The 24,010-nt window shown below is 57.9% G+C and overlaps 1 protein-coding gene across 2 annotated transcripts; it reads left to right on the forward strand.

Moving 5' to 3' along the window:
* The first annotated feature begins 362 nt into the window (after nt 1-362).
* PADI4 (peptidyl arginine deiminase 4) lies at nt 363-23,632 on the forward strand. Of its 2 annotated transcripts, XM_040987972.1 has the most exons (16): nt 363-455; nt 5,516-5,699; nt 8,018-8,084; nt 9,938-10,005; nt 11,040-11,157; nt 11,572-11,697; nt 12,940-13,118; nt 13,215-13,318; nt 13,816-13,927; nt 14,918-15,025; nt 17,249-17,403; nt 19,170-19,314; nt 19,536-19,638; nt 20,501-20,571; nt 20,886-21,026; nt 22,771-23,632. In XM_040987972.1, exons 1-16 carry the CDS (start codon nt 364-366, stop codon nt 23,002-23,004), a joined length of 2,007 nt encoding a protein of 668 aa, XP_040843906.1. In that variant the 5' UTR covers nt 363; the 3' UTR covers nt 23,005-23,632. The 2 variants fall into 2 exon arrangements, with proteins under 2 accessions (XP_040843906.1, XP_040843907.1); XM_040987973.1 differs by lacking the exon at nt 14,918-15,025.
* Nucleotides 23,633-24,010: the final 378 nt, after the last annotated feature.

The following is a 24,010-nucleotide window of genomic DNA, read 5'->3' on the forward strand; positions in this document are numbered from 1 at the left end:
GAGGCCTGGACCATGACCTTTGCCTGCCCATCTTGCCTCCTGTCCTCTGACACCGTTTATCGCCATGAGGCACGAGTACATAGACCCAGGTGTTCACGGCCGGAGGAAGGGCGCCAGGACTGGAGCCCAGGCAAGGCTCTCCCAGCCCGCAGCCAGTCCCAAGGCCCTTGCTACTGATGCCCAGCACAGCTCTGAGGGCATCACCAGGACAGAGGAAGCCTGAGAGCCAGGGTCAGCTGGGGAGGGCCAGGGGCGAGGGGGGGTGGGGCCAAGCAGCTGGCCGCAAACCGCAGGTGCTGACTCATGCCATCCGGGTGGGCGGTATAAAGGAGCCAGCGCTGGGCAACCCCAGCCGCTGAGACGATGGCTCAGGGGACAGTGATCCGCGTGGCCCCAGAGCAGCCTACCCATGCCGTGTGTGTGGTGGGCACAGCCACTCAACTCGACGTGCTCGGGTGAGAGGGGGCTTCTGGGATGCTGGGGTGTGGGATGGGCGGTGAGGCTGGAGGAGCCGGTTCTGCCAGTGCAGGAGGGTTCTGCTGGCTCAGCTGCCACAAGCACAGCTGGCAAGACCGGAGCCCCTGCAGCCTGGGAGTTTAGGGGTGGGGAGCAGTGCTGGGCTCACGGCAAGGAGCTCTCTGTCACTGGCAAGTGCGGGCTCCCCAGGGCTTTGCCAAACACAGGCTGTTGTATGGGGAAGCTCAGACAGGGTCTGAACTTGCTCGGGGCCACACAGCAGATCTGTCCTGGATGCAAGGCTGGGATCCGAGCCTTCAACTCAAAGCCGGTTCATAAGGTGACTTGATGGCTACACACCTCTCTGAGCCTGGGGGAGGAGACAGCGCAGGTTCTGGCATGGAAGAGAGTGGAGTGGAAAAGCTGGCCCTGCTATTGACTCTGGGTGATCTTTGGCCAACCGAGCCTCAGTTTTTCCATCTGTAGATTGGGGACAGTCTTCTTCCTAGAGGGTTCATTGGGAAAAAAAAAAATGGACATTTTGATGAGTAGTTAGCACAGAACTGGGCATTTGCCTACTGTCTGTTCACTCATTCATCAACAAACACCGGCTGAGGACCTGCTGGGTGCTGAGCCCTGTGCCCAGGCCCAACTCTGGGGTTACATAAGCCAGAGGAAGAATCCCTGCAGGAAACATGTGGCTGATACTGCTGCTGTCTTGGTGGGTTTCTGTGGTTGAGGGGGTGCTGGCTCCTCCCTGCCCTCATCCCAGGCTGGGACACGTTCCTTACCAGTGGCCCTCACTGCCTGAAGCCTGGCAATGTGAAATCAGCGAGGTCTGTGATGTCCCCAGGCCATGGGGACTGGGCGCTGAGGTGAGGGACTCAGAACTTGGAGAGAAAGAAAGGAAAGAAGCCCCCCAAGACCACTGATGACCCCCTGGTTTCTCTAAGAACAAGCTACTTCCGGGTGCATACCAAGAGCCAGCCCAGGACCCTGGCCCCACGCCCAGGCTAGCCCCTCTGGGTCAAGGCTATTAAGGCCTCTTCAGGGGGGCAGCAGGGAAGTCTGGGCAAGTACAGAGGCCCCACCCACTCCTCCCCAGGAAGGGTGGAGCTCCCCCATATCCTTCCCTCTCCCCTGGGGTCCCCATGTTCAGCACTGCTTTTCTGTCCCCTGGGTGTCTCTTGTCATAGCGGCTGACACATCCCGCACCCTAGACATACCTCATGCCACAGCCTATGGGACAGACAAGGCCGCCACTCCCATTTTACAGGAGAGGAAGCTGAGGCTCGGAGAGGCTTGGTGACTGACCAGAGGCCACACAGTGTGCGGGGGAGCCAGGACCTGGTCCCTGGCGGCCTGCCCCCGGGTGGCCCCTGAGCATGCCCTTCCCCCTTGCTCCTTGTGCAAGGGAAATCTTGCTGATCTAGGAGGAAACCTGCCTCAGATCACAGGGCTGGGAAAGCCTCAAGACCTCATGATCTGAGATTTCTAATCTCTGCACGAACCCTGCAAGGCAAACCCTGCCAACACACCCATCACACAGGCTGGTAAACTGAGGTACAAACTCCCACCCAAGGTCAAACAGAGGTGGACTTAAACACCCCCACCTCCCCTGCCCACGTGGCCCCCTGAGTGTGGATGTGAGGCCTCCCCAGCCTGCTCCCGGCTGGACAGCGCTCCCTTGGCCTGGTACCTGGGCATTGTACAGGGGACACACTCCGCTATCCAGGGCTCCTCCCTGCCGCCACGTGCCCTCACCAGGAGGCTCCTCAGTATCACGGCAAGGGAGGCGGGGGAGCGGCAGACATAAGCTTGCTAGTGTCTGTGAGCTTCAACATACGCATCTCTAAAATGGGGGTATCAACACCCCCTGCTGAGTGGAGCTTGATTCCCAGATGTGGTGGTGCGCTGAGCTGCTGCTGCTGGACGGGGGTCCAGGACCTGTCAGGGGCTGCAAGTGGAGTGACCCTCTAGCCTGTCTGTGGCCACATATGCAGGAGAGGCTCCACCCCCCCCCCCGGGGTGGAGCCCCCAGGTTTAAGAGCCAAGGTCCCACAGAAATCGGCCGAGAGCTGCCGGCACACAGTGACTGCTGTGACTTTACCTGCCCTGGGCTCAGCGCTGTGTATGTGGTGGGAGCTCTGCACCCCGTCCTCGCCCTAACCTAGGAAGTCGGTGTGCTGAGAGCTGGGGGTCCTGCCAGCCTTGCTGGTCCATGGGCCACATCAGGGTAGGCACAGGTGAGGGCACAGGCGGGGTCACCTTCTGTCTTGGTCACCAGAAAGGTGTGCTGGTCAAGAAGGATGTGGGGGAGCCCACCGCGGGACTCCACACCCTCTGGCTTGCTCCACCACCAGGGTGACCCAGTGTGGGGTGAGCGATGGACTGGTTCTCTGATGGGCAGGTAAGGGCTGAAGCTGTGCCTGGCACGCAGTAGCTGCTCTTTGTTTGTTGAGTGAATGAAGGAAAGTTGAGCACACACATTGGTTTGTGTTGATTTTTGTGTTTGCTGTAGTGCTAGGCACATACAGGGTGCAGTTATTTGAAATTATTTTTGCAACGAGAGAAGGATGGAGAAGAAACAGCAAGAGAAAGATCTACCTCTGCAGGGTCTGGGCTTGCCCTGCTCCCGTGGTCCTGCTGGAAGGACCCTCCCCTGCCTCTAGTCAAACTCCTCCATTCCAGGACAGTGTGGATCCAACAGCAGTGGGAGGAGGAGACAAAGAGAGAACTTTCCAGACACCAGTGCCCACTGTGAGCCATGCCCCCCTTGCCCATGTGTTCCCGGGGAACCTTGTGAAAGAGGAATTTTTCCTTTAAACCCCGGGGCCACCGCCTCCTGCCCATTCGGTCCCCACCCGGGCTGAGCTCACAGCCCTGCGGCGCTGCACCTGCCACCTGCACCTGCGGGACTCCCTGATCTGCGGCTCCGCCCTTGCCCTTTCTCGGGGCAGCCTCCTCTGAAAACACAGCAGCCACGTCCCCGCCCTCCTGCTGACCTTAGCGGAGCTCCCTTGGGTAGAAGCAGCTCCGGCTGGGCCCTGCCCCCGCACTGCTGAGCTGTGTGAGCAACCAGGGACAGAGGCTGCGCGGGCTCGTGCGTGAGATATGAACGCACAGTACACCAGACGCTGGGAGGAGAGGGCCATAGAGTAGTGGGTCTCAACCCACATCGTGCACTGGGTCTCTCCAGCCTGTTTCAGCATCTGTAACGGGCGGGCGGGGGGAGGTGCTGCTAAAACAGCCACGACCTGGAGCTGTCCCTGGGACCCAGCGTGAGACGTGTGCGAAGCCTCAGCGGGGATGAGCGGCTGCCGTGGTGAGGGATTCTGTGCCTCCGCCGTGTCCAGGGCAGCCTGGCAAGTCCACTCCACTTTCATGTCCGTCTCCTCAGCTCTCTACTCAGGACCCCGACTTCTTCCTCTGTCTCCCAGCCCACTGCTCCGGGGTCTCCCCAGCTTCTCCAGCTGCTGCTCCTCCCAGCTTCCCAACCTGTCCAGTTCTGAGCTGCCACTGACAAACTTGAGACTGTGCCACACGCCCTCCAGACCCTCCCATTGCTCGCTGGACGACGGCTCACCCCAGCCCCTGCCCCGACCCCCACCTTCCAGCTCCAACACCTCGGGGCTGGGTTTCTCTTCTCCAGCTGGGCGAGTCACCTGACTCCAATGACTCCACCCACCTGGGTGGCTTTTCCCTGGGTGGAGTTGCGGGGAGGCACGCAGGGCACACGAAGCTTCCTCTCTCGGCCCAGTGTGCCAGCTCGTGCTGCTCTCGGGTTCCGCGCCAAGTCAGGGCAATTCAGAAAACTCCTGCTAGCTCCCCCCATTCCCTCCAGTCCGGGAGGCCTCTGCAGGGAGCCCAAGAATCCGCATCTCTAACTAATTCCCAGGCGAGGCTGAGGCTGCTCTTCCGAGGACCTCACTTTGAGAATTGCTAGTCCTGGGGAACAGCCGGCGGATGGGGGGCGCCTCACAGCAAGGGGGTGCCGAGCCAGAGACTGCGAGGCTGGGCAGCGGATGGATGGGGGAATGGCATCAGCTGGGTTGTAAAGTGGACTCAGACCCTGAAAAATCATGTGTCTCCTAGCCTTGGTTTTCCCATCCCAGGACATCTGGGAAAATGGCGGCTGATGGGCGTGAGGGTCAAGGGGGCTGCAGGTAACCCTGGTGAGTACAGCAGGACCAAGCCATCAGGCTGGAAGGCGGCACATTCACAGGTGGTGACAAAAGTTCCAAAGGCTGGGTGTGAACAGACGGGCCGGGGGGCTGACTGGGAGTCTGTGACAACGAACTGTAAGCTAAAGGGACAACTGAACTCCATGGGCGTTTCTGCCTGAGCTGAAAATAGCATTTCTGTATTTTCATGTTTTGCTGTTCACTTGTGAAAGAGGAATTCTTCCTTTAAAACACGCATGCACTGTCAAAATGGGTGGCTGATTTTTTTAATTAACAATTTTTTATTTGTTTGAAATACAGAGGGACAGAGAGAAAAGAGAAAGAAATCTTTCATCCACAAATTCACCTCCCCTCGTGGCCACAACAGCCAGGACTGAGCAAAGCCCGAGCTAGCCTGAGCTAGGAGCCAGAACTTTATCCTATGTGAGGGCAGGGGTCCAAGGCTTTGGGCCACCCTCTGCTGCTTTCTCAGGCCATAAGCAGAGAATGAGAGAGGAAGTGGAGCAACTGGGACATGAACCAGTGTTCATATAGGTTGCTGGCGCTTGCAGGGGGAGGAGTTGCCAATTGAGCCATTGTGCTGAACCTGACAGTGGTGTGAATGAGATACAAGGAATTGGAGGGTGGCTTAGTCCTCATCCCTGTCACAGACTCACAAATGCCACTGCAGATAACACAAACCCACCTACTTCCTGCTCCCCAGGTCAGAAATCAGCAACCGATCTCACCCAGCTTCAACGAGCAGGCTCCGAGGTCTTGGCCTGCCTTCTGCCGCTCACCCCGTGGGCGGGCAGGGCATGCAGCCTGCTGAGGACAGCCAGGCCAGAGCGTGCCAGCTCTCACGGCCTCCGCTGCCCTCTCCCTGTCTCCCACAGCTCTGCACCCGAGGACTGCACGGCCTTTAGCCTCAGCACCTCGCCAGGGGTGCGTGTGGATGTGGCTCATGGCCCACCGACCAAGAAGAAGAAGCCCACAGATTCCTCCAAGTGGCCCCTGGAGCCGGGGCTGGAGGTGACCCTCAAGATGACAGCAGTCAGCAACAGCATGGGGGACCAGAAGGTGAGGGCGGCAGCTGGCAGGAGGGGGAGGGCGCGGCCTCAGCTTGGCTGCGGGAGCCGAGGTCATGAGGGTGGGCTGTGCTCACTTCATCCGACTGCCCGTGCCAGGCCCTCGTGTGGTTCAGAGCCCTCACTCTGGGGCATCTCCTAACACCCTGCAAAGGGAGGGAGTTCCTAGAGAGGTAAAGTTCGGGGGCCCCCTGTCCTGGCCCCCGAACTTGACCACCAGAGGCCTTGCCTTCATCCCACCTCCCATCCAGCAAATTGCTGCCCTGAACTTAAGCCACAAGCCTGGGTTCTACAGGGTGGGGCTCGGAAGCCAAGGGTGGGCAGGGCCTGATTCCCCCTGGCCTTCCTCCCAGCGGCTCCAGCGGGCTGTGACCTGGCGCTGTCATGGGGTCACCGCCGCCTCAGTTTGTTTACATCCACACAGTCATGGAGAACAGTTCAGAAAGACACAGTAGGGACCTGATAGTTTCTCAAAGTCTCGGGTTCCCTGGGGTAGAGTGGGCTGGCAGGCTGGCGAGCAGAGAGTGTGGCCCCCTTTCTTCCTGGTTTGGGGCTTTTAAAAATTATTTATATTATTTATTTGAAAATTAGACAGAGGCACAAACAGAAAGAATCTTCCATCTACTGGGTCACTTGGCCACAATGGCTGGGGCTGGGGCTGGGGCTGGGCCTAGCTGAAGCCACGAGCCAGGAGCTTCTTCCAGGTTTCCCACATGTGTGCAGGGGCCCAAAGACTTGAGCCATCCCCTACTGCTTTCCCAGACTATTAGCAGGAAGCTGGATGGAGGTAAAGCAGCCAGGACTTGAATCAGAACCCATATGGGATGCTGGCACAGCAAATGGTGGCTTAATTCACTACACCACAGCACCAGCCCACTGCTTTGGGGCTTGTATCCACCAAGCTCAGGGGTGCTGACAGGATGTGGTCGGGACCCTCATGGTGGGTGTTTGTGACTGGTGTCTTGTTGGACTGGCTGAGCTCCCAGCTAACCACAAGTTGAATCCAGAAGTGGGTGGTCTTGGGTGGGTCCCGGCAGAGAGCAGGATCGGGGTGTCACTGCCAGAGGAAGGTCTCATGGCCCCTCCCCAGCTGCTCCTGTCCCATTTTCTGCTTGGCAGCTGCACTCTGTCCCCCTTCCCTGCACACCATCCCCCCCACTTCTGCTCTGAGGATCCTTGCTGCTAGCTGAAGCCCACCTGGACTGCTCAGGCTGACCAGCTCATCTCCATAGCCTTAAGCCAAACAGGGACAGTCACAGAGCCCTGGAGTCAGGAAATGGGCCCATCCCTACCCAGCTAACACCTCCTTCTGCTAGGAAGGGGTTCTCTGTGGGGTGGGGGGTCCCACAGAGAGCGGTGCCAACAACTACTTGATCCCTTGGGTTCCTCTCTGGAGACACAGGGCTTGTGTGTCCAGGCAGGTGTCCTGGAAGAAGTGGCAAGCAGAAGGATGGTGTAAGAGAAGGGCAGAGCTACATGGAGCAGACGGCCACCCTGTGTGGCTTCCGTGTGACACACACTGGGGAAGCTGAGGAAGTTCCGAGTGGAAGGAAGCAGGGGCGCCAGGAAGGATCCAGGACACAAGCCTGGCATTAAGGACCCATTTCCCCAGGGCCACAGGCAGGCAGCCCAGTTCTCAGGCAAGAGGAAGGGTCCACCGGGAGCAAAGGCCACCAAACAGAAGGCTGGCACGTGGTGCCCAGGTCCACCCCCACCCCAGCTACAGGACAAGTCCAAACACAGGCTGGAGCTCCCTGCTTCCGCAGGCCGCAGCCCGCGCCGGGTCAGCCCTGGACACTCCAGCACTGCTTCACCTGGGGGTGGTGCCAACCCAGGTGCCCTGCCCTGACCTCTCCTGGCAGCCTGGGTCTTGAACCTGGGGCCGAGGAGGGGGTCTTTATCTTGCTAGCACCTTCCTTGAAGAGACCCTACCCTCCTAAAGCCCCTGCTCTCACAACGCCCAGTGGACCTGGCCTGGCCAGGAAGCGGGTTCCTTCTACTCATCAGAGGCTATTCCTGGGTTCAAAAACAGCGCTTCTCTCACCAGGCCATGGCGTCCTGTTGCCTCCTGCTGAGCCCCTGCCGCCCTCCCAGCCCCCTCCCCAGGCCAAGGGATCCTTCCACCTGTGCACCCCCCACCTAGGAACCCCCCCCCCCCTTTGCAGCGTCCATCATTCACAGTCTGGCCCCCACACCCACCCACCCAGGCTGGGATCACTTTTGCCTAACTTGCCTGGCACACAGCAGAATCAGCTGGGTGTTTGTTGAATGACTAACAGAAGTCTTCAGCGGGTTCCTGCTGACCCACAGGTGCAAGTCTGCTACTATGGATCCCAGTCTACACCTGTCCATGCCTTGCTGTACCTCACCGGGCTTGGTAAGTGACCATCAGGGTCCTGGAACGTCGCCTCTCCCCTACACACCCCTGGCAGGCCCTCTGGCCTCAAGAAACCCCAGCTGGGGTTTATCACGACAGAGCAGGGGACAAGGACAGCTCGGAACCGGTCACCCAGTGGCGGCTGCCAGGGGCCAGGTCTTGGCCGGTGAGTGCCAATGAGGCAGCCTGCACAGGAACACTGGTGGGAGCCTTCACGCCAGCTTCTGCCTCATTTCTCAGACCAGGAATGGGCAGGTAGATGCCAAGGGTCTGCTCAGAACCACAAGTAGGGGACGGGACAGGCAAGGTGGCACGACGGAGCAGGCAAGGTGGCACAACGGGGCTGAGCCATCACTTGGGAGCCTGCATTCCATATCAGAGTGCTCCTGGTTTGAATCCCGGCTCCTCCACTTCCAATCCAGCTCTGGCTGACACTGCTGGGAGACAGCAGCGGGCAAGGCTGAGGTGCCTAGGCCCCTGCATCCACTTGGGAGACTGGGATACCCAGCCCGAACTCCTAGCACCTGGCTTTGGTCTGGCCCAGCCCTGGCTGGCAGGTGTTTGGGGATGAACCAGCAGATACAAGATCTCTCTGTGTCCCTCCGCCTTCCAAGGAAACGAGGATAAAGGAATATTTGTGTGATAATATGGATTAACATGCTCCAAATCCCACTATCCCATCTTCACCAATTTCTTATTTACAAAAGATGTGTTTCTTTTTAGAGAAGGAGAGACAGAAAGATCTTTTGTCTGCTGGTTCACTCCCCCAAATGGCTCCAACCACTAAAGTTGAGCCAATCTGAAGCCAGGAGCTTCCTCTGGGTCCCCCAAGCCAGTGCAGGGTCCCAAGGCTTTGGGCCACCCTCTGCTGTTCCCCAGGCCACGAGCAGGGAGCTGGAAGGGAAGTGGAACAGCCGGTCAACAAACCAGCGTCCATAGGGGATGCCACGCTTGGAGGCGGAAGATTAGCCAGTTAAACCAATGCATCCGCCCCATTCACAAGTATATCAGTGAACTTCCTGTGCTCATATTTATTTAAAATTCTTCTTTAAACAAACAAAAACCTCTGAAATTTGACCTCACCCTCACAACAACAAGAGTGTCATGATATTATTATTTACCTGTGCATCAGACCTTCAGGGTTTCATTAATTGTGTTTAAATAATAATAAAACAGCACTTACTCTACCCCAGGCACCATACTAAGACTTCACATTTAATTCTTACAACAACAGAATGAAATTGGTAGGTACTGCTATTATCCCATTTTCCAGGTGAGGAAACCGAGGCACAACAGGTACACAGATCTGCCCCCAAGTCACGCAGCTGGTTAGGAAGGGAACCAGGAGGTTCAAACCACAGAGCGCTGTCTTTGTCCTGGTCTGCCTTGGTCCCGGACTGGGTCCCGCTGTGGGACATAGGGGCCCGCCCTACTGGAGTGTCACGTTGTGGTGAGCCAGGACGGACAGACACCGGCTTTGCCAACTGTGCCATGCGGACCTGATGTGTTTGGGGCCGGTTACTGACATGAAACCCAAAGGGAAAAGCTGGGTGGGGCTGCCATAGTCACTGTCCCCCAGGTTGCTAGGTCACCTGGGCCAGGGTGGGAGCTGGACCCTTCCATCCTTGCAGGGGCTTCGTGTGGAAGCCCCTCCCCAAAGGTGGGGTCCCTCCCTATAGACGTCCCAACGTGGCCCCCCGCTCTGCCGACTGAACTGCAGCCAGACTTTGGGGCTGTAGGCGAGGGAGGGTCTTGAATCCGTATCTCTGAAGGACAGGGGGAGAGGCTCCTCGCTGGGGATGCCCGTGCCCGTGTGCTCACCAACCTTCTCCTCTTACTTGGTGGGATTTCAGAAATCTCTCTGCACGCCGACGTCAGCCGCACCGGTAAAGTGAGGCCACCCAGAGCTGGGAGAGACCAGGTGGGTGTCACCGCCCCCCAAAACCCGCGAGCGGTCCTCGAGCTCTGCCCGGACGCCCTCTGGCGGTGATGGGGCGAAAGGCGCGCTTCGCAGGCATCCCAGGTCAACGGGAGAGAGAACTAAGGAGTTAAAATCCCCATTACCGTTTTTGGTTATGATTTTTCCCATCTCTTTCTCAAGACCAACTGTTGATTCAGAGGACGCGCTGTCTTATGTTCCACGAACTTCAGCCCAGTTCAACATTTGCAGACCTGAGCTCTGGGCCAGAATGTTCCTCCCCGGGGCCTAACAACTTGGCCAGGGGGTGGGAGGTATAGGAGAAGGGACCCCAGGGTGGTGCTTATGGGGGTGAGTGACAGACACAGGAAGGGGAGGGGGAGGAGCTGAGTGGGGACAGGGATACAGGTGGTGGGGGGACAGAAGGGACGTGGTCCCTTGGGTCACAGGGTCCCTGAGGCCCCGGGATCACCTGCCCAGGTGAGCAGGCATGTGCTGCAGGGAGCTGCCACCCAGGGAGAGGCTTCTGTGGGGTCTGACGGATGGCAGAGCCACAGCTCTGGGAGTGGAACCCTGAGGTGTCCGCCTCTAACCATGCAGTCACTTCCTACTGTGTCACTGCCATTAGGCCAAGGCCCCTAATTGGCCTTCATCTCGCAGAGATGGAAATTGGCAGCTAAGAATAGTGACTAATTAGGAGCTGACACAACAGCAGCCGCGTAGATTGGGATCTTGCACCCGTTCTTGGGCTCCATTCACCAGTCAATCTAAATGCTGATAAAATTTTACTGTCCTGGGCTCCCTTTAAAAAAAAAAAAAAAAGGAGGAATCGCATTCTGGGTGAATGCCTCTATGGCTTTTTGAGCAGGCACAAGCCCACCGAGAGACCCCCTGAGAGAGTCAGCTTGGGAGAGAGCAGCCAGAGAGGGGAAGGACCCAGAGTCCCAGAGATGAAGAAAAGGCAAGCTGTGCCCGCCGTCCCAGAGCTGGAGCTTGGTCCTGGCTCCTCAGGGTGCCCCTTCACTCTGTGTCCACAGAGGACTTGGACCTGGGGCCGTCGTGGGCAGGGCGCCATCCTGCTGGTGAACTGCGACAGGGACGATCCCAAGGCCTTTAGCAGGGACTGCGAGGATGACCAGGTGCTGGACAGCAAAGGTAAAGGCGTGTCCCCGGCTACACGGCAGGTGGAGTGCTGGGTGACGATCCAGAGACGGTCAGTGAGCTGCTCAAGGTCACCCAGCAGTCACTGAAGAACTGGGTGTGACTGAGTCCCCCAAGGCCTCCCACATGCTCTAGTTTCCACGCCCTGACCACTGCCAACCCCAAACTTCTGGTCTTGGGTCTGACCTAGACTAGAAATAATTCAGAAACAGAACCTGCCCTGTCTCAGGCCACTGCACAGGCTGGACATGCTCTGAGCACTTCAGAAGGACCACACAGGCCTCACGGGGGGAACCGAGGTGCCCCCAGCCCTGTTCCCTGGGGCCCAACAATTACTGAGGAGCCAGCTGTCTTTCAGTCCAAACCCAGGGCCTGTTCAGGTCTCAGGCCATGTCCTTCTCATCCCAGACCTGAAGGACATGTCCCAGCTGACCTTGAGCACGAAAACGCCCAAGAACTTCTCCGCCAAGCATCAGCTGGTACTACATGTGGCCAAGACTGAGATGGACAAAGTGAGGGTGTTCCAGGTCACAGGTGAGTGGCCCTGGGCTGTGCCCCATCCCTGCCTGGACTGGTGGCTCCTCCCCTTTCAGCCCCAGCCAATGGGGTGTGACCTCTTCACATACCTGCTCTGCTTGGCGGGTAATTCCAGGGCACCTGCTATGTGCCAGGGTCTTAAGAGTCGGGCCCAGCAGTGAGCCAGGACAGAAACCCCTTTGTCCATTTCATTCTGAGGGGGACATTTGTCCTCTGCCTCTCTCTCCTGCACACATCTCCTACTTTCCAATGCACGCTGCCTGCACATGTCATATACTCACTTGTTCTAGAATGTTCGGCTAGTCAGACATGAGTGAGTGCTCAGGAGCTCAGCTCTGGGCACACGTGCGGAGCCATGAAGCTTACAAGGTCATGAACCAGGCTGCGGGGAGACGTTCCTCTTAACAGGTGGGGAGAGAGATCAATGAGTGAAGTCCCCCAGCCTCGTGGGTCAGTGCTGCTAAACTCCACGCAGAAGAACCCTGCGGGGAAGGGGTGTGGTGCGGCGGGAGGAGCAGAGAGCGGGTGGTCAGGGCAGGCGTCCCCCCTTCCACAGAGGTGTCGTCTGAGCAGATGCGGTACAGGAGCCTTGCACGTGCCCCAGAAATGGCACTGCAGTCAGAGGGACCAGCAGGTGCCAAGGCTCTGGCAAGAAGCGCAGGGAGACTGGAGTGGGTGTGCAAGGGCCGCTCTGGTAGACAGGAAGACTGAGAAAGGACAGAAAGGAGGGAAGGATGGAGCAGGCGAGTATTGACCTTGGCATCTACACTGAGGGAGCTGGGCAGGGCCCAAGCATGCAGGGTTCAAGTCCTCCAACTCCTACGCTAGACCCCAGGGACTGCCTCCTCCAGGAAGCCCTCATGGCCTTCTGCAACACCCTATTCATTGCTGATGGTTCTTTGGGCTGTCTTTACTCCTCTCCACCCACCTGTGTGCTCCACAGGGCAGAGGAGGGACCTAGCCCCCTGGTTTTCTCCCCACCCCGGTCTCTGCTGGGGCTTGACAGAAACAGGTGCTCCAGAATAAATGAGTGAGTGAGTGGTGCATATCGGACTCCCACAAAGTTAGGAATGACTCAGGAACTCCCCGGCCAGGGAAGGGGTGTCTCAGCTGGGGCCCAAGGGGGTCGTTCTCCAGCCAGATGCAGATGACATGATGGGCCCCTGGGGAAGGCACCCAGCTTGGGGAGGGGGAGAGAACAGGGCCTCAGCACCATGCATCGGTTCTCCCCCTCCCCAGGGAGCAAAGTGGCCCCCAGGTACAAGGTGGTGCTAGGGCCCCAGCAGCCTTCCCACATCCTGGAGCTCCCAGCCGGCCAGCATGACGCCGACTTCTATGCCGAGGGCCTGTCCTTCCCAGACGCCGGCTTCCCGGGGTTCATCTCCTTCTCAGTCTCGCTGCTGGACACATCCAAGCTGGTAGGCGTGGCTGGTGGTGCACAGCTGGGGAGATGGGCCTGGCCAAGGAAAGGGGTCGGTGTTGGACCCCAGCTGCTGTGACCACCTCCCTAACAGGAGCTCCCCGAGGCCCTGGTTTTCCAAGACAGTGTTATGTTCCGCGTGGCCCCCTGGATCATGACCCCCAACACCCAGCCGCCTCAGGAGGTGTACGTGTGCAGGTGAGGACCCCCTCTGCTGCCTTTCCAGGCGCATCAGCAGGGAGCTGGATGAGAAGTGGGGCAGCTGGGACTTGAACTGGCAGCCACATGGGATGCAGCCCCATATCGCATATCGAGCCAGGGGCCTTGACCCCTGCCTTAGCAACCCTGACCGGACAAGAGCTCCCGGCTTGTTTGAGAACCCTGTGGCTGTCTGTGCTGCTCTGCTGCCCTGGGGAGGCCCGGGCTCACTCCCAGACATCCCGGGGTTGGGGGAAGCTGGGACGGCGGGGGGGGGGGGTGGGTGGGAGGGGGCTGCCAGATCTGGAGGATGAGTTATTGATCCTGGAGCCAGGTGCTCAGGGCTTCTCAGAGAGGGACGAGTGGGTTTCCTGTACTGCGTGCACTTGGAGGAAAGGGGTTAAGTTCAGGCCACTGCTGTCTGCCCCCCAATGCCACCCTCAGCCCCCAACTCCATAATGCAGAGCACCCAAGAGCTACTTTGCCACTCTTCCTAGGATTTTGGACAATGAGGACTTCCTGAGGGCAGTGGCTGCTCTGGCCAAGAAGGCCAAGTGCAAGCTGACCATCTGCCCAGAGGAGCAGAACATGGATGATCAGTGGATGCAGGTGTGTGGGCAGGGTCAGGACGCCTAGGGCCTGGCTGCTCCCTCCACACCCTTGCCCACGCTATACCACTGGCACCCCTAGTTGACCCCAGCTTGCCTGCTCCCCTCAACCTCGCCCTGTCAGGTTCCTCCGGTAGGGACTCTCTCTCATTTAGTTGAAAGGCAGAGTTAGAGACAGGGAGGGGAGTAGGGAGGGAGGGAGATCCTCTATCTACCTGTTCACTCCCCAGTGGCCACACGGCTGGTGCTGGGCTGGTCTGAAGCCAAGAGCCAGGAGCTTCTCCCACATGGGTGCAGGAGTGCAAGCACTGGGACCAGCCTCTGCTGCTTTCCCAGGCCACAAGCAGGGAGCTGGATGAGAAGTGGGGCAGCCGGGACTTGAACTGGCACCCACATGGGATGCAGCCACCATATCACCATACATGCTGCTGTTGCTTTCCCTGGGAGCTGGATTACATCCAATCCCACTGCTGCCTGCTTGCATGGGAGCTCCTGGGGGCAGGATTTGCACTCATTTCTGAATGTCTCCCCAACCCCACCAGGGCTGGACTGGCAGCCACTGGGCCTCCTTTAAAGGAAAGAGTGGAAAGGGATGCTGCCCTGGCTCACATCACGGCCTCTGCCTTACAGGGCTACCACCAGGAAGCCTCTCTTTGGAGGTTGCCTCGGTCTCCCTCTGTGACCCCCCAGTCCCTCCCTATGCCCATCACCTGCTAGCTCCAATGCACACTGCCCAAGTCTCCCTCCCTGGGGGTGCCCAGCCCCAACCCGGCAGAAGTAGGGGTGCAAGCCACACCTGCAATTGCCCAGCTCATGCTCCGGCAGGCCCGCCACAGTAAGTCCTGCTTGCTGGAGCCAAGTGTCTCAGGGAAGCTTGCTCTTAACCACAAGGGTGAGCCTGGAGGGCTTCCCGACCCCCTCCCTGGTGCCGGGTGCCAAGCCCCAGGCAGCCGTGGCCTGAGGGGCCGTTCTTCTCCTTCCCCTGGTGCAGGATGAGATGGAGATTGGCTACACCCAGGCCCCGCACAAGACGCTGCCAGTGGTCTTCGACTCCCCGAGGGACAGGGGCCTGAAGGAGTTCCCCATCAAGATCGTGCTGGTAGCTGCCTGGGGTGGGGAGGGACACAGAGGCCAGAAACACTCCTCCTCTCCCTGCCTCCCTGCCTCCCTGCCTCCCTGCCTCCCTGCCTCCCTGCCTCCCTGCCTCCCTGCCTCAGGCCCCTTCCCGCTGCAGCCAGGCACCTGCCCCCAAGCAGGTGGGGAAGCGGCAGGTGGGTGGGGCTTGTTATTTCTGCTGTCAGCCTGATGAGATGTGTCTCTTTACTCCCCTGAAGCACCTGCCACCTCTGCGGCTCAGCATGTCCTCAAAATACCCCCTCCCCAGGGCTGGGGGGGAGGCAGGTGGGGCTGGTGCATGCTGGGCCATTGGAGGGCTCAGGCCACGAGGTGGGGGTGGGGCAGGGCAGGCCCCTCTCTCAGTCGGCTGGAGGCTCCCCTCTCTCCGCCAGGCGAGGCTCCAGGCTCAGGGGTTGTTTTCTCCGTGTGACTTTATCAGCCCACGTTTCCAGAAGCAGGGGTGGGAACTGACATATTGCTGAGTCATGCTTAGCTAGCCTGGCTGGTGGATGCACATTGAGCACAGGATGTTATTATTATTGTTTTTATTGTGATGATGAGTTGTGTTTACTGAACATGCGTTCTGTGTCATGCAGTGACTCATGTAATTAGACAATCTATGGAGATGTTATCAATAGGTCCATTTTGTGGATGAAAAAACTAAGACTCAGAGTGGGGAAGCTGGCCATCTCACTGGGCCATCTAGCTCAGGCTGTAGGCATCTCCACATCCTGCCTCCCTGCTTTCCCTAGGAAAGTCCCCAGCTTGTTCCCCAAGCCCTGGTGGCCCCTAGGGGAAATGGAGGCAGGAGAGAAGGAGATGAGGTGTGCAGGACAGCTTTCCCAGGAGGTCTGCACCCTGAGGACAGCAGCACAGCCCGTCCACACGCGGCCCCTGGAGTGCAGCCCCGGCCTCCCAGCCCTGTGGCAGGCCGTGGAGGTGCCCAGAGCGTGCTGGGCTCCTAGCACTGACTGGTTGCTAGGGCGCACTTCCCACATCAGGAGCTTGGTGACTGGTCGCTTCCTGCCTGCCGCTCCCTTCTCACTGGAATTCCCTGCCTCAGAGGCCGTGTCACCTGCCTTAATACGACACCTGTGACCAACGCCACATTCTCTGAAGCCACCTCCAGGGTCTCTCCAGGCAGACCCCCTGGCCCAAGTGGGGTTGAAGGGCGCCTGAGGGGGTTCCCTGGCTAAACACACATGTAGTCCCAGTCAGGCTACTCACAGTGAAAGGAGTGACACGCAAAACTGAACACATCACCAGGCTTGCACCCCCATCACTGCCCCGCCCCAGCATCAGCGTGAGCCATTCTCCCTGACTTCATCCTACCAGGCCCCTTTCTGGTCTTCAACGTTACCCAACTTTTCCTAGTCCCAGGGCCTTTAAATAATCCAGAGCACTCAGAGAGGGTGGTGGGGAGCCAAGCACGGTCGGGACAGAGCCATACAGTCCCAGCACCTGGGCACAGCAGATGTGGAAACTTGGAGCTGAGGTCTGCCCTGGGGTTGTTACAGTGAGAATTTAGCAGGTGCAAGGGGTGTCCTTGCTTTTAATTAATTGATTAATAGACAGAGTGACGGATTTTCCATCTACCGGTTCACTCCCCAAATGGCTGCAATACCCAGAGCTGAACCACACCAAAGCTAGAAACCTCATCTGGGTCTCCTGCATGGGTGGCAGGGCCCAAGAGCTTGGGCCATCTTCCACTGCCCACTTCCACTTCCACTGGCGCAGCACAGGAAGCTGGATTAGAAGCAGAGCAGCTGGGACTGGAATTGGCATTTCGATATGGGATGCTGGTGTCACAGTGGGCAGCCTAACCTGCTTGCCCTAGGGGACTAATTTTTCGAAACAAAAGCTGCTGGAAAGCAGAGGGCCACTCCTTCCCGCTCTGTGTCCTGACACCTGTCTGTGTACACACACAGTGAGCATCCTCTTGTGGCTGGTGCTTGGTGTGTAGGGGAGGGATTGTATCTGTGCAAGGTGGAGATTTGCCCACACTGCCCCCAGCTCACCTGCGCCAGCGCCTCCCACTGGCAGCAATAACCACCACCACCCCCCCCAAAGAACTTCTAACGCATTGACTCTGGGGGGAATTTTCTGTGACTCCCAGGGTTTCAGAAGGATCCAAGGAAAGGAGTACATGAAAGATTGAAATCTGTGCAGTGTTTTTTCAAAATCCATTATCCCCCTCCTATCTCAGGGACCAAATTTCGGCTACGTGACACGAGGGGCCGGAGAAGGAGAGGTGACGGGGCTCGACTCCTTCGGGAACCTGGAAGTGAGCCCCCCAGTCACAGTGGGGAAGAAGGAATACCCACTGGGCAGGATTCTGATCGGGAACAGCAGTTACCCCAGGTAAGCAGGGGAGGACAAGCCACCCTGCTCCCCAGCCAGAAGGGCGCCAGCAGCTTCAGGGAGTGTGGCAGGCCCAGGAATACAAGCTTTGCAGCCCTGTAGACCCAAGTTCGAAGTCCAGTTGTGTGGCTCATGTTCTTCCAACCGGTGGGCTTTGCTGGGCACAGACCTTGTACAAGAAGCTGGCAGTGTGGCCGGGAACATGAGAGAGAAGCACCTGCCGCTGTGCTAGTGGGCCAGACAAATGAGATCCTTCCCGAGTGTGAAGAATGCAAGAAGCCAATGAAAGCTAGATGGAGCCAGGGAGGGCATCTCAGAGAGGCTTCTGAGTAGAGGTCCGATGGCAGGAAGGGCATGGCTCCATGGACTTGTGTGGCACAGCAGTCCTGGTATGTGCAAGGGCCCTGTGGCAGGGACAGGCTTGCTGTGCTCAAGAAGACCCAAGACAGAACAAGCCCAGGAGAGCAAGGAGCCATGTCTGAGAAAGCTGAGATTCAGAGAGGGGAAGGTGTGTGCCCAAGGCCCTGCAGCTGGCACGGAATCACCAACGCCAAGCCCCATGCTCACCCCAACACCAGCACCTCCGCTGGTCCCACAAGCAGTGGCCACTGAAGCAAACAAAGCCCTGGCTACCTTAGTGATCATGCCTTGGTGTCACCGTCCAGCAGTGACACTACCGACGAGGCACACTCTTGAGGTCTGGGAAAAGTCGGAATCGCAACCGGACCCGTTATTGCCCAAAGCGGCTGTGTTTATACCCTTCTCTCCGCTGCCTTTATCCCCGTTGGTCTTAGCTTTTCTCCCTGCTTCTCTAGCCCTCTCTCCACTGCTTTTCTTCCCGTTCCTCTCCTCGTAGGTCTGTATTGCTTTTGTACCCCTCTCTGCCGCTTTTCCTGTTCCTCTCCCCGTCCTTCTTCTCGTCCCGTACGCCTTAGCTTTTCTTAGCCTCTCTTCCCCTCTCCGCTGCCCTGTTCTTCCCGTTCCATCCATTGTTCTTCTTCCCATCTTTCTCCTCCTCGTCCCCGACCTTAGCTTTTACCGGCTGCTCTTATACCATTCTCCACCAATCACTTCTTCCGGTGGGTCCACTTGGCGCTGCCTGATAGGCCAGTAGCAATGACATAATCGCAGCGAGGGCATCAGCCTATCCCTGTGACTTCCTGTTTACCTGCTGGTGAGACCAACCCTGCCTCCTGGCCCTGGGCCAGCCGCCATCCTGCAATGGCCTTTCCTATTCCAGGGAGTAGCTTTGGCACCCCGCTCCCCACACCTTGGTTTACCCTCCGTGAAAGTGGATATTATTTTTAATAATTCCTTCATCATCTGAAAAGCAGAATGGCGAGAGCAGGCAGACAGAGTTCTTCCATCTGCTGCTTCAGTCCACGAATAGGTGTGATAGCTGGGCTAGGCCAGGCTGGAGCCAGAAGCTTCATCTGCCAGATGAGTGACAGGGGTCCAAGCACTGGGGCCATCTGCTGCTGCTGCTTGCCCAGGAGCATTAGCAAGGAGTTGGATTGGAAGTAGAGCAGCCAGGACTTGAACCTGCACTGGCATGGGATGCCAGTGTCACAGGCAGCAGCTTAATGCACTAGCCCATGACTCCAGCCCCTGGGATGAAAACTTCTAAACTCCTCAGAACTATCAGACATAGCAAAAGCAGCACATACTCTCCAGGGTCCCTTTCTTCGCTCAAGGAGAGCCCTGTGGACCGGTGGGGACTTCCTGTGGGCTTCTCTCCAATGACACTCCTTCCCCTGTGTCGGCAGTGACAAGAGCCGCGAGATGCACCAGGCCCTGTGGGACTTCCTGTGTGCCCAGCAGGTGCAGGCCCCTGTGAAGCTCTATTCAGACTGGCTGTCTGTGGGCCACGTGGACGAGTTTCTGAGCTTTGTCCCCGCGCTGGACAGGAAGGTACAATGGAAGGACTGCCAGAGCCAGCCAAGCTGCTTACTTCTCCTCTCTGGGTCCCTAAGTCTACCCACTATCTCACACTCCCTGGGGAAGGGGGATCCTGCTCATCCGTGCCTGACTCAGTGCTCACCCTTGGGAGAGGGGGTGAAGGAGACCCTCGCGCCACTTTGGGGCCCCTAGTGACCAAGCTGGCCTCTGACACCCACTGTTTCTGCCTGCAGGGCTTCCGGCTGCTCCTGGCCAGTCCCCGGGCCTGTTACCGACTGTTCCAGGAGCGGCAGCAGGAGGGCCACGGAGAGGCGCTCCTGTTCCAAGAGCTCAAGAGTAAGTCCCTGGAGCCCCGTGCTCCTCTCAGCCCCTTCCTGGCTCCACTTCTGATCCCTGCCTCCTGCTGAGGCCCACCCTGGGAGACAGCAGTGGTGGCTCAAGTGTGCCCCTTGTGTAGGAGACCTGAACTGCACTCCTGGTGCCCAGCTCAACCCGAGCTGGGGTCACTGGGAGCTTTGGGGAGCAACCGAGCAGATGGGAGTCCCCTGCTTTTCAAAAAAAAAGCACCTAACAATTTTAAAAATTTATTCTAGACTCTATTGCCCTACCATGCTATAGAAAATGAGCAAGAATTTCTACTAAGTTGGTACCTCTTATCCAACCCAAGTGAAACATTTTAAATGAGAAATTACACTAATGAAATATTTAATTAACAGCATGTTTCACAAAATGCTCGGAGTAATCCTGCATGGTAGGAATTGTTACTGCCTCCACCTGCAAGAAGGGGTTTTTTTTCATAACTTTATTCATTTAATTTGAAAGAGACACAAAAAGACAGAGCTCTTCCATCTTATTGGATCACACCCAAAAGCCCCAAACAGCCGGGGCTGCAGCCAGGATATAGCTCAGAGGGACTCGGTCCAGGTGTCCCATGAAGGTGGCAGAGCCCCAAGTTGCTGACCTACCACCTCTGCCTGCCTTCTGGAGCGTACAGCAGCAGGAAGCAGGAACCAGTAGCAGACAGCCCATGGCGGGATGCCAGCCTCCTGCATGGTACACTAACGGCCAAGTCATGTGTGTGTCTTTATCCCCATTTTGTGGATGGAACACAGAGTCCCCATTGCACCTGCTGGAGACAGGGAAATAGACCTCTGAATTCATTTGCCTTTTTTCTTCTTCTTCTTCTTCTTTATTATAGGAAAAAAACAGCAGAAAATAAAGGACATTCTATCCAACAAGAAACTGAGAGACCATAACTCGTATGTGGAGGTACCAGCCTGGAGTCTGATTGTCCCTACAATTGGAGCCCTCCCCAGCTGCATGCTGACTCAGAGACCACAGTCCCCTGGGAAGGGGGACAACGGGAAAGGCAAAAGACCCGCACAGATAGATGGGGCGGCAGAGAGACTGTGGGGGCAGAGGGGCGGGCGGGAACCCATGAGGTCCCCCGGAGCCCTGGAAATGGTTCCCAGACCCCACCTGTGCCTGGGTGTCCCACAGCCACCTGCCACACCCAGGGCCTCAGCCCCAAGCTGTCCCCTCCTCGCTCACAGTCCCATAGCCCCTGCCCCTCTTGTCCCCAGAGCTGCATCGACTGGAACCGCGAGGTGCTGAAGCGGGAGCTGGGCCTGGCCGAGGCGGACATTGTGGACATCCCCCAGCTCTTCAGGCTCGTGGGGAGCCATGAGGGGCAACTCAAGGCTGTAGCCTTCTTCCCGAACATGGTGAGGAGGGGAACTGGGCAGCGTGCGGGGAGCTCACCCATGTGGGGGTCTCCCCATCACCTATGCTGAGCAGGTGAGGCACAGAGGGTGAGCTTTCTGACACCCACACACAGCTGGCGAAAGATGCTGAGTTTGTGAGTAGAGTGGTTGGGAACCCAGCACTCTGGCAGCTTCTCTGAGCCGGGTCTGGGGGCGGGGCCCATGGACTGGGGGCGGGGCCCATGGGCTGGGGGCGGGGCCCGTGGGCTGGGGGCGGGGCCTATGGGCTGGGGGCGGGGCACATGGGCTGGAGATCCAACTCCAGTCACTCTCGACTGCTGTGCCCAGCGCCAGGGAGGGCGATCCCACCAGGAACCCTCAGCTGGGTGGTCCCAGAGGCCTCTGTGAGAAGCAAGCCCCACCTGGGCTTTGGGGGCATCCCAGCTGCACGAGGAAGAACTCCGGGGTGACAGTCCCACCCCCATCGCGGAGAACTTGCACTGTTCCCAGGTCACCTGTATCCTCCTCACTTTCCCTCTTTCCTTTCCTCAAAGAGCACCCAAGGGCCAGACAGAAACTTCACCCAGTTCAGCTCGACCCTTTTGCCACTGCCTCCTCCAACTCAAGGGGCTGGGTTTACAGCTCTGAGTCAAGCCAACAGCCCCTAATCTGGCTTGCAATCTGGGTTCCCCAGGGCCCTGGGATTTCAAGGCAGTGCCTCAAACTTGGGGCTCAGGTTGTCTCTGTTCTATGCCCCAATGCCCTGCAGAGGGCTTTGTTTAGCACAGGGTGTCCTGCCGCTCTCACCTGGGCAGGGCACAGCCTGACCCCTTGCCACCACATACTTCTGATGGCACATATTTATTGACATGTAGGATTCGTGCAAGAATTTTGAGAAATCTTCAGTTTCATAAATACTTTTAACTAGGAATCAAAGTCCTGAAGGTCTTGGTCCTTCCCCTGGCTTAGCCAGGAATGGAAGCAAATGCCAATGGCCAGGGGAGAGCAGCACGGAGGGCTGGCTCCATGCTCCACCACCCCAGACCGCTCCAGGGAGCCTAAAACTGAGGGATTTTGGCTTGCAGCTGTTCAAAGCAGGAGGCAGGCTTTTGGGAATGATCCTAAGACAGGAAGAGACATGAACCATGTGGGAGGCACCCAGCTTGGGCTACCTCTGCGCTGCCACGAGGTGCCCCTCCAGACCTGGGCTGGGGGAGGGGCAGCACACCCACTGAATCCCTGGGCTTGCAGGGTCTTGTTTGTCGTTGCCATGGAAACAATAATTTGGGCTTGTTTCATGGGTGAGGCTCAGAGAGGTAAATGTAAGGTGACTTGCTTAAAGACGCACAGTGACTGCATAGCTGGGGTGGGATAAAGACACACTTAAACCAGCCCAAGTCTGCTCCTGCCCCTTCCGTGGCCCCTCGCAGGACAGGAACACTCGCACAAGTCGTGATTTCCAGAACTCACTCATTCACTGAGTGCCCACTGTATACCTGCAGCCAGCTGGGACTTCTGGGAGCATGGAATAGGGGTGACTAGAGGGGTGGCATTTGATCCTGGCTTGACCAGAAGGCGGCAGGTGGAGGAGACAGACCTGAATACAAGTCCTGTACTAGCCAGGTGGCCTGGGGACAGCCCCCTTACCTATGCCAGCCTGTGTCCTCATCCATAAAATGAGTCTACTCCTCCTCAAGGTCAGAGGAAGGAAGGAGGCACGTAGGCCATGCCGCAAGCTCCCGCTGCAGCTTTGGCTCTCCTGCAGGTGAACATGCTGGTACTAGGCAAGCACCTGGGCATCCCCAAGCCCTACGGGCCCATCATCAACGGCCGCTGCTGCCTGGAGGAGAAGGCGCGGGCGCTGCTGGAGCCGCTGGGCCTGCACTGCACCTTCATCGACGACTTCTACTCCTACCACATCCGGCATGGGGAGGTGCACTGTGGCACCAACGTGCGCCGGCAGCCCTTCACCTTCAAGTGGTGGCACATGGAGCCCTGAGTCCTAGCCGTCCCCTCCTCCCCCGGAGACCCTGGCCAGAAGGCTGCTGCTCCCCTGCAGGGTGGCACAGAGAGAGACCGTCGGGGTGGCCTGTGCTCCCAGCAGAGGCTCATGCCCTACTCCTGGCCCCAGCCCAGGTGGCCCCAGCAATGTAAGTTTGCACCTCTTGGAGAAGGCACAATAAACTTTTTCAGCACCTTGTACAAGAAGTCCAGCGATTGCTCCTGTCGCTCACCCAGGCACTCACATGTCCTGGTGGAACGGACTGTCACACACGCCAAGGTGCTCTGAGGGTCTCGGAGGCCAGGGTTAGTGTGTGAGCCTGTGGCTGCCAGGCTTACATGTGGTGGATAAACTCTCCACGAGGGGCTGACAGTTAAGATGCCTGCGTCCCATATCAGAATACGTGCAGTTGGTTCCTGTTCCCGATCCTGGCTTTGGCTTCTTCTGAGCGCACACCCTGGGAAGCAGCGGTGATGGCATGAGGTATTGGGTTCCTGCGTTGCCCAGGGCCTGAGCTCCTGGCTTCCAGCGGCAGCCCAAGCTGGGGCTGGTGACACTGCTGGCATTTGGAGCCTGAGCCAGCAAGTACATGCTCTCTCTCAAATAAACACATTATTCTTTTTTATCTTTTTTAAAGGTTTGTTTTATTTTTATTACAAAATCAGATATACAGAGAGGAGGAGAGACAGACAGGAAGATCTTCCATCTGTTGATTCGCTCCTCAAGTGGCCACAACAGCCAGAACGGTGCCTGTCCAAAGTCAGGAGTCTCCTCCAGGTCTCCCACATGGGTGCAGGGTCCCAAGGCTTTGGGCCGTCCTTGACTGCTTTCCCAGGCCACAAGCAGGGAGCTGGATGGGAAGTGGGGCTGCTGGGATTAAAACAAGTGCCCATATGAGATACTGGCACATTCAAGGCAAGGACGTTAGCCACTAGGTTACCACAGCAGGCCTAATTTATTTATTTATTAAGACCTATTTATTTATATTGAAAGTCAGATATAT

Source organism: Ochotona curzoniae, unplaced genomic scaffold (genome assembly GCF_017591425.1).
Source record: "Ochotona curzoniae isolate NIBS_2020 unplaced genomic scaffold, NIBS_Ocur_1.0 contig_4792, whole genome shotgun sequence".
NCBI lineage: Eukaryota > Metazoa > Chordata > Mammalia > Lagomorpha > Ochotonidae > Ochotona > Ochotona curzoniae.